This window comes from Triticum urartu, chromosome 7A, assembly GCF_056163025.1.
Source record: "Triticum urartu cultivar PI428250 chromosome 7A, HENAU_Tu73, whole genome shotgun sequence".
Taxonomy (NCBI): domain Eukaryota; kingdom Viridiplantae; phylum Streptophyta; class Magnoliopsida; order Poales; family Poaceae; genus Triticum; species Triticum urartu.
In genome coordinates this window covers 38,184,484-38,199,028 of record NC_141879.1, presented here as the reverse complement: position 1 = coordinate 38,199,028, position 14,545 = coordinate 38,184,484, and the positions used below count along the sequence as shown (strand labels likewise).

Sequence of the window (14,545 nt, the reverse complement as noted above, 5' to 3'; positions counted from 1 at the left end):
TTTCTGAACAATTTGCCACGAGTGCTCGAGAGCAAACTGGAACAAAGGAGGGCAGTCACCGCAGCGACCCTGGTGAAAAATAACAGAACACAGGACTGATGAGGCGTGCTGGTTTACCGAACAGCAAGAAGCTATACATATTTCATTTTATCTCATTGCATAGGACAAAATTACTGTTCTGACCTATAGGGCTAACTAAATCCCGATTTGACCTCGTTTCAAAATAAATTTCGTTTCTGACCTTTTTCGGTGATGCCAAGATCCCTGGCGTCTGGGTTACGAAGCAGACGCCAGGGACCCTGGCGTCTGGCCCCTGGCCCGCACTGCCCGCGTGCCCGTTGACCTGCTGACGTGGCAAAGGGGCCAGACGCCAGGGACCCTGGCGTCTGGCCCTGGTAACAGAATAACCCTTGGGGAAAGTGTGTGGGACCCATCCCACACACTTTCCCCAATCCACAACCCGAGCTTGAAGAACACTTGGAGTTCTCACACTCTCTCCTACCCCTCAAGCTCCCCCTCAAATCCTCTCCAAAAGGTACATCCCTTAGGTGGATCTTTCCATCACTTTGTTGCTCTTGTTAATCTCCCCCAAATCATCCAATTATTTTTTGTCAAATCTTGTTATTTTGGTTGCATTTTATACATGTTGGTGGAACCCTAGTTCATGTTTTCTCCCTTATGTTAGTGTGAATGGCTTGGTTAACTCTGATAATATAGTGCTATGCATGGTGTGTAGTAGGAATATATGCTTGTTGAGTAGAAAGATTGGGGGTTAGGGTTAGTTAGTGATTAGGGTTAACTTTGCTTAGTGTGTGTTAATTAGTGATACTTTTGTGGACATCACCAATAATTTAGTCTTGATATGATTTGGATAGAATTAGATGTATTTGGATAAACACACCAATTCTCATTGAAGTCTTAAATCCATTCATGTTATTTTTAGATGGAGAGACTTGTTAATGTTCATTACATGGACAAGGAGGCATTCTTGAGTAACAATGCCGACACGGGTGAGGAACCATTGGTTTTTGATACAAGCCCTAGCTATGAGGATGTTGTTGCAAAAGTGAGACAAGTCTTAGAGTGGATGGACACCAATGTTGATGTTAAGTTAATAGGAAGGTATGATGTTGGAGTTGGAGCCAAATCTCGCTTGAAAAGTATGCCTATCACCTCGGATTTGCATTGGGATGTATACAAGGAAAAAGTATCCCAATCGGAAGACAAGTCACTTGAATTGTTTGCCACCAAGGTTGAATCTCCTCGGTTTACCATTGATTTGAACCGGCATGTCTCTTCCCCAATGGATGACATGAGCGAGAGGACAATGGTGCCACTTGTTGAGCATAGGGTTGTGGTTGATGCCCCCAATGTTTATCCCCCACCACATCCCCGTGTACCATCTATCAAAGAAAATGAGGTTGAGTTGTATGCCCCCAATGCTTCTAGCCAACCACCAACTAGCCAAGCAAATGAAGTTGAGGTGATTGCTAGTGACGAAGTAATTCAAGAGGATGAAGATGTTTATGATGATGACGAAGAGCAAGAGGAAGGGTTTCATGGTAATGATGTTGGTGACTTGGATGCGTACATAGCACAAAAGGACATGGATCGTGACTTGCCTTTTAGGCGTCAATATGCGTATGACTCGGATGACGAGGGTCCAGTTGAACAGTTGGACGAGGATGGATTCACAAAGGAGGAGAACCAAATCCACTTTGAGCTGACGGGCTTACAAAAAAGAACTCACTTGTTTAAAGATCTCAGCCTTGCCCATAAAGCTGTTGTTGACGGTGGAATGAGAATGACGGCGATTGAGCCAACACCATGCCCGGATCCAGGAGAACCAAGGGTGGAGAATGAGGACGAGAATGCTTATTTGAAGAAAGGATTGAAGTTTCTGAGCTTGCCTATGCTGAAGTTTTGGTTGGCTGACTATGCCATTCGAAACCATAGGCCAATTTATGTTGAGCACTCCGACATGAAGTTGCGTTACACCGTGGTGTGTGAGCAAAAGGAATGCACATGGAAGGTTCGTGCAAGAAAGCTTAAAGAAACCGAAGAATGGGTGTTGAAAAGTTGTGATACCACTCATAGATGCAAACCTCCATCGAAACGACTTAGAAAGACATACCGTCAACTCACATCTGAGTATCTCAGATACAAATGGATGAAAGACATAGCCTTTGATCCCACTGTGAAAGTGAGGTTTCTCATGCGGACGGTGAAAAAACAATTTGGTTATGAAGTCAAGTATGGGAAGGCATGGAAGGCAAAGGCAAATGCTATTAGGATGTTGTATGGTGGTTATGAAGAAGCATACAACCAGCTCCCAAGGTTGTTGGCCGCGATTGCACATAGGAACCCGGGCATGTTTCATGTGGTCGAGGATCACGAGGGAGTGTTCCACCGTGCCTTCTGGAGTTATGGACAATGTGTGGAGGCGTTTCAGCATTGTCGTCCTGTCTTGTCTATAGATGGCACGTTCTTGACCGGTAAATATAAGGGCACACTAATGGTAGCAATGGCGCACTCATCAAACGACAACGTGTTGCCGTGTGCATTTGCTTTGGTGCCTTCCGAGCACCAAGACAACTGGGAGTGGTTCATGGGTCATGTTAGGCACAACGTGATTGGGGCTAGGGAGGTATGCATCATATCGGACCGGCATCATGGCATACTCAAGGCAATGGACATTGTTATTCCAGGATTTCCAAAGCTTCACCACAGATGGTGCATGAGGCATTTCGTGGCCAACTTTTACCGGGCATGTAAGAGCAAGGAGCTCAGCAAAGACCTTACCCATGTATGTGTGGCCTTCACCACCCAAGGTTTCGATGCTCGGTACAACAAACTCTTTGCAGCGGTGAACGAAGGGGGAAAAGAGTTCTTAACTAGGAATTTAAGCGAGAAGCACAAGTGGGCACGCGCTCATGACGATGGTGGTTGGCGATATGGCGACATGACGAGCAATCTCGTAGAATGTTTCAACAATGTGTTGAAGGGTGCTCGTGCATTGCTAGTGACTGCAATAGTGGAGTACACCTTCTTCAAGCTTAATGAGTACTTTCAGAGGCATTCTGAAGAGACTGCAAAATGGATAGGTGAAAAAAAGGATTATCCGGAAAAGGTTGATGAATGGTTGCAGTTACAAGCAAGCAAGTCTTCACGGCAACAAGTTATCATATTCGATAGACTTGAAATGATCTATCAAATTGATGAGCTAGGTGGCACAACATGAGACGGTAGACAATATGGTGGTGCTGCATTTGAGGTGAAACTGAAGACTCAGTGGTGCCAGTGCGAGAGGCCTAGTAAGTATCATTGGCCATGCTCGCATTTGATAACGGCGGCGAAGGCGAGAAACATACATGTTAATGATGGAAAAACCGTGAGGATGCAAGAGTTCCATGTGGAAGCTACTAGGTTGACATGGGCGCCAAGATTTCACCCTTTCTTGGACCAATCACAGTGGCCTGAGTACCATGGCCCTCATATTAGGCCAGACCCTCTTCTGAAGGTGGAGACGAAGGGTAGAAGGAGAACTAAGAGGTTCAGGGGTGATATGGATGACCTGGCTGGATACACTGGCATGAAACAATTTGGTAGCGGTCATTTCATGGAGGCTCCTGACACTATCAACTGTGGGGTGTGCGGTGAAGGGGGACACAATGAGCGGACATGCAAGAATAAGAAAACCAAAAAAAGAAAAACAAGTCGTGGAGGCGGCACCAATGGTGAACGAGGTGGAAGAGGTGACGGTGGTGGTGGTCGAGGAAGCACAAGTGTCAGAGGTGGTAGTGGTGGTCGTAGAGGGAGCACAAGTGCTAGAGGTGCTAGTGTTCGTAGAGGGAGTACAAGTGCTAGAGGTGGTGGTCGAGCTAGCACAAGTGCTAGAGGTGGTGGTCGAGCAGGCACAAGTGCTAGAGGTGGTGGTCGAGCAGGCACAAGTGCTAGAGGTGGTGGTCGAGCAGGCACAAGTGCTAGAGGTGGTGGCCGAGCAGGCACAAGTGCTAGAGGTGGTGGTGGTCCGAGAGGAAGCACAAGTGCTAGAGGTGGTGGTGGTCATAGAGGAATGGTTGATAATGGATCGGCCTTCGGTTATTTGCTTAATCCAGATGGTTGATCTAATAATAATGGTATATTATTTGTTCATACAATTCCTAGCATTTATTCATTTACTGTATTTACGCATTTACTCTCTTTATGTCTTGTGCTAACAATTGTTCTTTTTGTAGGCATGGCTTCATCCGGTTCCAGGACGAGGCCGGCGTGCGCGGACCAAGAGGACATGCCGAAGACGTGGATGGAGGCCAGTTTGGACAAGGAGAAGGAGAAGGATGTGCCCACACCATCATGTTGGTGTGGTGATGTTTGCAAGCTGAAGGTGTCCACTGACCGCAACAAGTCATGGACAGAAGGTAGAAGGTTTTTCGTGTGTCCCAACTATGCACATGATCGTCGAAGGCCAACTAACGCATATGACATACCACCGGTATGTTAGGTGTACATACAAAAAACATCAACAAGTTGTCACTCATATGTCTAACAAAAACATGGTTTATGTGTAGTCCCCTCCTCCACTTTGCAAGTACTTCACTTGGATAGATCACGAGGTACCAAAAGATGTCCAAGAGGACCAACGTCGAGATTGGTTACGGAGGCAGCGCCTATTCGAGGAGTCCTATGCACGGGGATTGGAGCGGGAGCGTCGTGAGAAGGAGGCTCGTGAGCGCAAGAAGCGTGAGGAAGAGAGGACACGCAAAGAGAAGGAAGCTCGTCAAGAAGAGAGGGCAAGAAAACTTGCAAGGGCTCGCGATGCACAAGAGGAGGACGAGGCACGTGACAAGAAGGGAAAGTGGCCCCGTACTACTCAGTAGACAAATGGAAAAGGCAGCGACATCGATGATGGACTTTCGAGACTTTGTGTGTGATGAACTTGTCATTCGAGACCTTGCGTGATCATGAACTATTTATGTCATTCGACACATCGTGTGTGATGAACTTGTAATTCGAGACTATTTGAGATTATGTGCAAACTATGTTCGTCATTCGAGAGTAGTTAGTATGCTTTGTTCATATTTTTGGTTGAGACTAGCATGCTTTGTTCATATTTAACAGTGTGTGCAATAAGTTGCTAAGAAAAAACATTAACAACAGACACTAGTGTGTGTGCAATAAGTTGCTAAGAAAAAACATTAACAACAGACACTAGTGTGTGTGCAAAAACACCAGGTCCACACCCAGACGCCAAGGTCCATGGCGTCTGGGTCCTTATCCAGTTTGGTCCTTGGTGTCTGGCTCATTTTGGTCACACCCCAGACACCAGGGACCATGGCGGCTGGCTCATTTTGGTCACGCAGAAGACCATACAAATGCCTGATGTGTCTAATGGACACCCCAGACGCCAAGGACCGTGGTGTCTGGCTCATTTTGCTCACGCAGGAGACCAGAGAAATGCCTGATGTGTCTGATGGACACCCCAGACGCCAGGGACCATGGCGTCTGGCTCCCACAACCAGACGCCAAGGACCGTGGCATCTGGCTCATTTTGCTCACGCAGGAGACCAGACAAATTCCTGATGTGTCTGATGGACACCCAGACGCCAAGGTCCATGGCGTCTGGGTCCCTAGCATTTTTGCAGTTATCTGTCTGATGGATAAGATTCGAGTGGATAAGATTCTTTGGGCCCACCTCTACCCCTCTCATCCATTCATCTCCACCTCTACCCCTCTCATTTCATTCATATCCACCCACTCTCACCTCTAGCCCTGCCAACGTCACTCCCTCATCCAGCACCCTAACCCCCCTCAAATCCAATCGACCCCCAGACGCCAGAGACTGTGGCGTCTGGTCACCTGACTTGAAGCCAGACGCCAAGGACCCTGGCGTCTGGTCCCCTGGCTTAAACCAGACGCCAAGGACCCTGGCGTCTGGGCCCCTGTAATCTTGAACTTGCTGTTTGATACAAGAAGATAACACATATATATTCATATGACAGGTTCATACAACACAGATTATAGCTCATTTCACAGAACTTTCACCACGACAAATTCTTGCATACAAACGAGAACAAGTTCACGGATTTTTCATCACGACAAATTCAAGCATAGATAAGACACCAAGTGCATACATAAGACACCAAATTCAAGACAACCTAAGAAGTTTTTACCACAACACCAAGTTCATGCATACAAACGCCACCTAGTTCATTCACTTCCAAACAAGAAGCTCGCTTCCTCCTTCCTCTCTTCGCAATGGTTGCAAGTGTAGGCTCCTCCTCTTCGCTAGCCTCTTCCTCCTCTTCGTTGTATGCCTCCTCCTCCTCTTCGTTGTATGCCTCCTCCTCCGCCTCAATGTTGGTCTTATATCTTTGCATTCCTCTTGGGATAAGCTGATGAGGATACTCCGGACTATGGAATTGTGTGTTCCATGTCTTCTTTCTACCTTTCTTGCCTGGTGTCTTAGCTATGGCTTTGCCTTTCCTAGAGCGAGCATTGCCTTGTGTCGGTTGTGTAACCTGTGATGGTTGTGGAGCATCAACATCATACTCATGATCCTCTTGATGTGTTGCATCATACTCATGCTCCTCATGATGTGTTGGCTCCTCTTGATGTGCTGGCTCCTCTTCATGGAACTCCTTCGTGTCCTCATCGTTCTGGAGATAACGCCGTCTATTAGCTGTGGCGGCGCGGCTACCAGGTGCATACACGTCAGTGGACTGAGCACCATGGCAAGAAAGCATTGCTGCCATCTTATGAAACCGCTTCTTGAACTTCTGCAACAACACAAAATATGCTATGATATGAGATGCAAATAAATAATCCGTGAAAAGAAACTTTTATAATATATTGGTCACACCTCCATCGTGCTCCTAAGAGTCCTCTCAGATAATGCACCACCAGGTGGATGACTCAGTGCAACATTGGCATCGTTGACGCACAGAAGCAACTCTCTGCCCTGCAATTCATGAACACACCAAACTTATGTATTTGAAAGAAGACAACGTGATGCAAGTATGTTAGAGTAATAGGTCAAACAGACTACCATTTCGTCATGCATCGGTGCGTAGTCAACATGAGCCCCTCTGGTGTCTCTCACACCCGTGTTGAAGGTATGATAACCTTCTGCAGTCTCCAGTTCTTCAGACACCAACTCCGACCACTCCTCGTGAGTCCAACCTGGCTTCAGCTTTAACCGGTAACGATCCGCATACCACACTTGATACTTCTGATACGCTAACTGATTGTGAGGTCTATTCTCTGATTGCACTAGTGTGTCTCTTTGATTCCAAATTTCTATCCATGCACGGTGTTTGTTTGCCCAATCCGATATATCCTGATTGTTCCTTCGATCGAACCTACAAATGATGCACGGGACAAAGCATTAGCAAACATTGACTTATTCAATGCTCTACTACATACTCAAGGCATGCTTGCTTACCGATGCAGAGATAGCATTTCCTCCTTGCTCTCCTCAATTGGAATACCTTGTCTTCTTCCAAATTGTCTTGTCACACGGTCTACAAAGTGCCACTCGACTGCGAAGAAGCATATCATTGGGCACCTCGCCCGCCAAAGATGGCTATCACGCGTGCACATCTCATTAAGATCAAAGTCACGATCTTCCACATAAGGCAACCAATATACCTGCAAAACAAAGAGATACATTGTTAGCTACATAAGTTTTATTCTTGACTAAATTTTATCTCATCGAACTTCTCAAAACCTGCTCAGCAGTCAAGGTGTCCAGCTCGTTCATATAGCACTTGTATCGCACATGCGAGCTTCCTGTGTAGACTGTCACTTGTTCCCAATAGTAAGCAAGCGTAGGGCGCCGATATGGATCATCATCATGCAACCCGTCATGATTACCCCGTGGGTTTGCCATGAGGGGGTTCTTTAAATCAGGCCGTCCAACCGGGATCCACTCCCACATCCACACGGATAGGCTCCAAACAAACCCAGACAATGAGGATGTATCTCCCTTTCTCCGACACGCCAAGTCAAGCTGCAATCAAACAAACATGTTAGATATGGAGGCGCATGACAAATGCAAGATAAATGGTTGCAAATATCTCTTACCTGACAATACAAATATGCTAGTGCGGCCGAACCCCAGCTATACTGGGTATCCCAGTTATTGAGTAGCTCCAAGAACATCCAGAGGGCTGAGTTCCCGGTTGCATCTGAGAAGACTACCTTGGTTAGTACATACCAAAGATAGGCCCGCGCGTACTGCTGCACAACCACGTCATTGGCATCCTGAGGGCACGGATTGGTGTTTCCTCTGACCATTTTTAGCCAAGAATGCCTCACTTTCGCGGTATCGGCCTTGCCTTCCTGAGGGCCCTCGGGCTGAACGCCAATTAAATCGGCAGTCCGTTCTCGCCAATTACCCACGCTGACACGACCGGTAACAGCTTGTCCGTTGATAGGAAGGCCGCTTATCATAGCCATGTCCTGTAGGGTCATCGTCATCTCCCCACATGGAAGGTGGAACGAGTGAGTCTCCGGCCTCCAACGATCCACAAGTGCGGTCAGCGCCGCGTGGTTCACCAGCGGAGCGCGTCGCTTAAACTGCAAAACGAATGGGAGAAGACCCAATCTCCGAATGTAAGGCTCATACCGCGGGTCGTAATCAAAGTCATCAGCGGAATGACCCCTCATGCGCATAGCAACTACAACCTGCAAATAAAGTGATGTTTTAATAATCAATACAAGAACACAAATGAGAAACAACGAAAATTGACCCACTCTTGCTTCTTACCTGTCCATTCTCAATGGCACGAGCACGATGCTCCTTATCCCACTCATCGATTAATCCGTCATACCAAGGTCCATCACCATCCGCCATCCTACAAAACAAATCACAAACATCTATGAATACATGAACAATATCAAACAATTTCCTTCTCCAAGTTTATGCCATATGAAAACACCATTCTTCTCAAAAATAACCACATCATTTCTTTCTTCTACATATGCACACATATCATCTAGAGTACCAAATTTCACCATCAAATAAATTTCATAATCATCATCCGCCATTCTATTGAACAAATCATGTCACACACAATAATCAAATTTCATCATCTCTTTTGCAAAAAAAAAATTGCCATCTATATATTCAACTATATTGTCATACCACTTCACACATATAATATTTTTTCTAAATATATTTGCTTGCCAAAGTTGTCTTCTCATATTCAAACAAAGATTATGCCATCTATATATTCAACATATAGCTAATTTACTAGCACATGCATACATCATCTATAATTCAAAAAAAATCACAAACTATGTCTATTGGTGGACAACTACAAACATCTACCAACTACACTACCTACCAAATCATCTATCAACTACAAACTATTTCCTAAAACAAAGAAACCATCTACTAATCTAACATCACCTAATGTGAAATAATGCATCCAACAAGAGAGGGGAAAAGCAAAACAAGTTGGAGGGAATGGGGGAGAATACCTCAAAGAAGCTTGGGGGCCTCAGATCCACAAATTTGGGTGGAGGATGAAGTAGATCAAGGGGGGATTGGTGCGAGGGAGAAGAGGGGCGAAGGAGATAACCCCCTCTGTTCGTGCGCCGCAGGGAGAAGAACAAATGGGTGGGTGAGCTGGCCCCGCGGCGTTATCCAGTTACCAGGGCCAGACGCCAGGGTTCCTGGCGTCTGTCCCGTTTGCCACATCAGCAGGTCAACGGGCAGGCGGGCAGTGCGGGCCAGGGGCCAGACGCCAGGGCCCCTGGCGTCTGCTTCGTAACCCAGACGTCTGGGATCTTGGCGTCACCAAAAAAGGTCAGAAACGAAATTTGTTTCGAAACGAGGTCAAATCGGGATTTAGTTAGCCTTATAGGTCAGAACAGTAATTTTGTCCCATTGCATACACATTCAATGATATTTTTCCAATTCTTTGATCCTCGAAACATAATGGATAAATGCTGCCAATAATGAATAAAACTGTGTGCCCATAGTGCAAACTAGAGAAGCTGCCACCTGAAAAGAAGAAATAACAGCAGAAACTGTTGTCGAAGGACAAGGAAATTAACAGCTGGGCGATAATGCAGCACACTAGAGCAGATTATGTGGAGCAACACGCTTTAACCAGCAAAACCGTTTGTACAACACAATTCCACATGATTCAGACATAGCCTGAGGTTGCCGCGGTCGTTTTCCTCTTCCACATTTAAACAGTTCATTTCATCCAAGGTTGTAATGATTTCAGAACGGTAGAGGGAGCAAAAGCTATCAATACACTATGTGGACGAATAAATATATATCTAGAACAACAACCGAAATATCATGGTCGCACTTCCACACGTTATCGGACCTACGAGGTGATAAAAAATAAATTAGCTGGCATTGTCACCCCGCCAAGAGCTTGTGGTCAAGCGAATTCAGCAAACATCGCCGTCGAGACGATTGAATCATCGACCCAACTTAACGCCTAATACCACCGCTGCCGCCGCCACCACCACCACCACCAGGTCCTCCTGCTTGCCCCCTTGGACCCTTAAAACGAGCAAACTGCAGCCGCAGTTGAGGTGAACTGCGGTCATGTTCATCAAACTTATAGCCTGCAAAATCAACAAAACAGATTAGCCTCATATTTGCGGTATTTTATTATTAAGTGACAATGCTGCGTGCAAGAGCTAAGCATCTAGACAGCAAAACAGCAAAACAGAACAAGCGTTTCAGCTAATAAATGAATAATATTCCATTCATGATATGCCTAACCAATTCGAAGCAGGTGCCTAGCAGACAACACCTTGCCGCAGAATAACCACTAGATCATGGTATGCCTAAATTAGTTTGCTGTTCATTGAAAATGCTTTCTGTACTACGATGCTGTTCGCTTCTGCAAGGCGTCAGCAAACTCTTTTCATGAGTGCGTTTCATACATTGCCCTTGACTAGCTTGATTCTATCTAGCCGGAGAAATTAACAATGAGCGACTGGTCACCAACCGTCTCTCTGGGACAAGTGCAGCAGAATAGCGCAGCAAGCATCACTAATGGGTAGTGTTCATATCAGGGCATAATATACCTTGCTAAATGGGTGGCAAAATGACAGACAGGATGCAATCCATGAGTACGAGCAAGGCACAACACAATCTTGTATTAACAATAGACGGTAAATATCAATAGCATTTTCTACTATATAGATTGTTCAGGCACAAGCCTAGTCTCAAGTCCAGGTTATAAAACCTAGGGGGGGCATTATCACCTGAACATCATCTATCACCAAGTAGCATAATCACCAATGACCAGTAGGTGCTATGTGAAGCAACGGGCGATGACAAAAAAGATGTTGGGCAATTACTTCACACCAAAATAAAGGATATATAGTGACTTAAGTTGAATGAGTTTGATTCTACCAACACAAGCTGACAATATTGGCTTTTGGCTAAAGGATTCAAACAACCACAATTCCTCACAATGTTACAAACACCTATGCGAATTTTGGGACATGAATTATTCGAATTTATGTGTATGGTAGAACTATGAGATAATTGGCACTCCAAGGAAAAGAAAAGAAATCATAATACCTCTGTAAAGAAATCATACTAGTGATCTAAATGATCTTAGATTTCTTTAGAGGGAGTACTAGTTAAGAGCAAACAGAATTTAGTTTGATGAGTATCTATTCATGCCAAGTTCGCCGATTTCACCTTGCAAAGCTTCCATGGCAATAGCTGCTTGAGCAGCATTAGTGAAATCAACAAAACAGAGGACGATTGGATCGCCGCCAGGCTGTCAGAAGCGAAGAGTTAGAAAAATAAATGAAAATCAAATGTGAGGCAAGACCTGACAAACGCCCAATAGCTCACTTACATGTCTTGGTTCTTTGTTTACAAGCCTCACCTCCTGAAAACCAACAAATGGTCGAAAGATATCTGGGTGGAAAAGTGAAGGACCCACAGCTAAAAAATGAAGGCATATTACGAAGGACAACAAGTGCAGAGAGTTACAGAAAAGGTGTAGGTTTTAAGGATACGAGAAACTTCTCGACGTTCACAATCAGGAGGGATGCCCTCAATAAACAAGGTGTTTGAGGCATCTGGGGGAAGGGGAGGCTCTGGCATTCCACCACCAAAACCAACATTCCTGCCATTCATGCCCCCAGCAGCCATCCCCGGACGATCATCAGCTTGGTAGCCACCAGCACTGGCTCCCGCGGTAGGCCTGACAGATCCACCAGCAGGTCCAGCGCCATAGGACTGAATTTGCTGAAGATAAGAAAACAATTAGCTGAGAGTATTGTTTACAAAATGAGTAATCAGGAAAAAGGATGACATATACCCCAGTACGCAGAAAACGCTCATAGGAAGCATTAAGAGCCTGTGTATCTCTCACGGCAGCATATCCTGGCCTTTCTTCATCACGAGGGTAATAGCCAGCCATTTCAGGAGCACCAGGTCCATCTACAAAGGGGAGGAAAGCTAGCAGTAAATACAGGTCACAAGACATATTTTTGCAGACCTTTTCCCAGAACATTCATAGTTTTATAGCATCCACATAATTAGAGACAGTGTTCTCTGCCTCTCCCAAGCCGTCCGTTTATTGTGCTGGATTCGGATATTGGTTGAGAAGATAGGCCAAAATCACTATTTTGACCTTGTCGGGATGCTTTTCCCAGAACATTTATAGGTTTATAGCAACCATAGAATTAGAGACAGTGCTGACTGCCTCTGTCAAGCCGTCTGTTTAATGTACTGGATTCGGATATTGGTTGAGAAGATAGGCCAAAATCACTATTTTGACCTTGTCAGGATATTTTAGCATGATCTGAACCCATCCAGATTTTCTAGCACGATCTGACCCTTTTGGTAACGCCAAGCCTTGTGGCGTTTCTGCCCCACCTAGACACACCAAACCGGCCAGCGTTTCTTCCCTAAATAGACAAGTGGCCACAGGCACACATTGCTGGAAACACCACAAGCAATGGCGTTTCTTCTTGGGGCAGCAATGCCACAGGCCACGGCGTTTCCAGTAACGCGCTGTGGTTTGGCGTTTCTGCCCTGCCACGTAGGAGGTGAAATGCTACTCGGCCAGGTCGTGACCAGGCCAGAAACGCCCGGCGGTTTGCCATTTCTATATGTGGGCCAGAAACGCTGGAAGCCACAGCATTTTGTGTAAGTTTTCTGGCAAGGTCAAAACAGTGAATTTGGCCGAGAAGATATACTGAAACCAGTGTGGCATGGACAACTCTAATCAACAGAAGTGTTGGCTCACAGTACAGCTTGCCGTCATCACAGTAATAAACAACGACTAGAACCAAGCAATCAAATCAAAAGTTCACAACAAAATCTGCACTTTTCACCCAACTTCATCCTAAATCGAAACGCAAGCATGCAAAATCCCAGTCTGCACTCGCACAGCAGCGCCTTTAAAAGTCGACGAGGCTTAGCGCATGAATCCACCTGGACAGTACCGATTTCAGCACCATTAAACCAAGAGATCGCGCAAATTTACCCGCTTTTTCAAGGGCCGAAGGCCTGAAATCTACGCCCCTGGATGCAAAATTCCCGCAAAATACGCTTGATTTCGCGGCAGTGACAGTCGGCGCAGAGCTCAGGCAACCGAACGCGACTCGAACGGAGGCAGCGAGCGCCGCGCCTGCTCCGGGACGGCGTCGGCCCGGGCGCAGGCCAGGGCGAAGCGGATCGATTCGACCAGACGCGGCGGCGCTAAAACCCTAGGCATCCGAATCCGGAGGGGCGGGAGAAGGAACGGATCGGGTAGACGGGAGGGTGCGGGGGAGGAAGAGGGAGGGGAGCGAACCGGCGGAGTAGTCGCCGGGGCGGGGGCGCTTGAGGGGCTGCTGCCCGGCGGCGGCCAGCGACGACTGCGGGGCCCCGGCGGAGGGGGGCGGCATGTGCTGCTGCTGCTGCTGGCGCTGAAGGTCGGCGTACCTCCAGTACGCGTCCGCCATGGCTGCCGCGCCGGCCGGCCGAAGGTTCTGGATGCCGCCGGAGGGAGAGAGTGGTGGGGGGGAGCCCGGCGAGCGTGTCGAGCTCTGTTTTTTTCGGACGAGTAGGCGGCTGGATCACACCGTCGGCTCCACGAGCGCAGTAGTCTCGAATGAAAAGTGGGCCGAGCCAGCCTAAAACATAAGCCCAGTATCTCAGAACTGGTAAAAATTTGGGTACCGTTCGACATGAGTGATGAGCTATCACAAAACTTTGCCTCAAAAAAAAAAGATATCACAAAAATGATGAACAATAAAAATACAATGAGGAAAACAATGAACATCGCGCCAAGGCTCCCCCGAAGGCAAAGAAGCCCGTCGGGAAGTGGTCACCGCAAGATGCATCGGTCCTGGCTACGGCTCGCGTGAGAAAGAAGGCGTCGGCTGCACTGATGGCGTTCCCACCCTCGCGCCACCGGCTCCTCCAGCATCGCCTATGGTCCATTCTCCCCCCCTCCCGCCGCCGTCCAAGGTCAAGCTAGTGTCTCCCATCGCCACCACCGCTAGGACCACCAACTTGTTCGGTGAAATGACTGGAGATAGATTTTTTTTCAGTTTT

The 14,545-nt window shown here is 46.8% G+C and overlaps 3 protein-coding genes across 3 annotated transcripts; 1 reads left to right on the top strand and 2 right to left on the bottom strand.

Moving 5' to 3' along the window:
• The first annotated feature begins 3,306 nt into the window (after positions 1-3,306).
• LOC147957429 (uncharacterized) lies at positions 3,307-4,956 on the top strand. The gene is made up of 2 exons (XM_087536845.1): positions 3,307-4,495; positions 4,572-4,956. Exons 1-2 carry the CDS (start codon positions 4,241-4,243, stop codon positions 4,878-4,880), a joined length of 564 nt encoding a protein of 187 aa, XP_087392971.1. The 5' UTR covers positions 3,307-4,240; the 3' UTR covers positions 4,881-4,956.
• A 481-nt stretch (positions 4,957-5,437) lies between these two features.
• On the bottom strand, positions 5,438-8,884 carry LOC147957428 (uncharacterized). Its single transcript, XM_087531695.1, has 9 exons — positions 8,771-8,884; positions 8,086-8,688; positions 7,730-8,011; positions 7,445-7,650; positions 7,049-7,361; positions 6,863-6,961; positions 6,174-6,779; positions 5,765-5,959; positions 5,438-5,653 (listed from the first exon to the last, which is right to left on the bottom strand). Exons 1-9 carry the CDS (start codon positions 8,855-8,857, stop codon positions 5,438-5,440), a joined length of 2,607 nt encoding a protein of 868 aa, XP_087387821.1. The 5' UTR covers positions 8,858-8,884.
• Positions 8,885-10,153: 1,269 nt separating this feature from the next.
• LOC125521028 (nuclear speckle RNA-binding protein A) lies at positions 10,154-14,083 on the bottom strand. The gene is made up of 6 exons (XM_048686082.2): positions 13,800-14,083; positions 12,318-12,439; positions 12,013-12,244; positions 11,850-11,911; positions 11,687-11,768; positions 10,154-10,593 (listed from the first exon to the last, which is right to left on the bottom strand). The coding sequence occupies exons 1-6, from the start codon at positions 13,948-13,950 to the stop codon at positions 10,457-10,459; spliced, it is 786 nt and encodes a 261-aa protein (XP_048542039.1). The 5' UTR covers positions 13,951-14,083; the 3' UTR covers positions 10,154-10,456.
• Positions 14,084-14,545: the final 462 nt, after the last annotated feature.

Excerpts from the sequence above, each read along its gene's own strand:
- LOC147957429 (XM_087536845.1), top strand. The coding sequence starts at position 4,241 with ATGGCTTCATCCGGTTCCAGGACGAGGCCGGCGTGCGCGGACCAAGAG. Across the intron at positions 4,496-4,571 it reads ACGCATATGACATACCACCG|TCCCCTCCTCCACTTTGCAA; the intron begins GTATGTTAGGTG and ends GTTTATGTGTAG.
- LOC147957428 (XM_087531695.1), bottom strand. The coding sequence starts at position 8,857 with ATGGCGGATGGTGATGGACCTTGGTATGACGGATTAATCGATGAGTGG. Across the intron at positions 7,651-7,729 it reads ACACCTTGACTGCTGAGCAG|GTATATTGGTTGCCTTATGT; the intron begins GTTTTGAGAAGT and ends TTTGTTTTGCAG. Across the intron at positions 5,960-6,173 it reads TGCATGAACTTGGTGTTGTG|CAAGTTCAAGATTACAGGGG; the intron begins GTAAAAACTTCT and ends TGTATCAAACAG.
- LOC125521028 (XM_048686082.2), bottom strand. The coding sequence starts at position 13,950 with ATGGCGGACGCGTACTGGAGGTACGCCGACCTTCAGCGCCAGCAGCAG. Across the intron at positions 12,440-13,799 it reads CCCCGGCGACTACTCCGCCG|ATGGACCTGGTGCTCCTGAA; the intron begins GTTCGCTCCCCT and ends TCCCCTTTGTAG. Across the intron at positions 12,245-12,317 it reads AGCGTTTTCTGCGTACTGGG|CAAATTCAGTCCTATGGCGC; the intron begins GTATATGTCATC and ends TCTTATCTTCAG.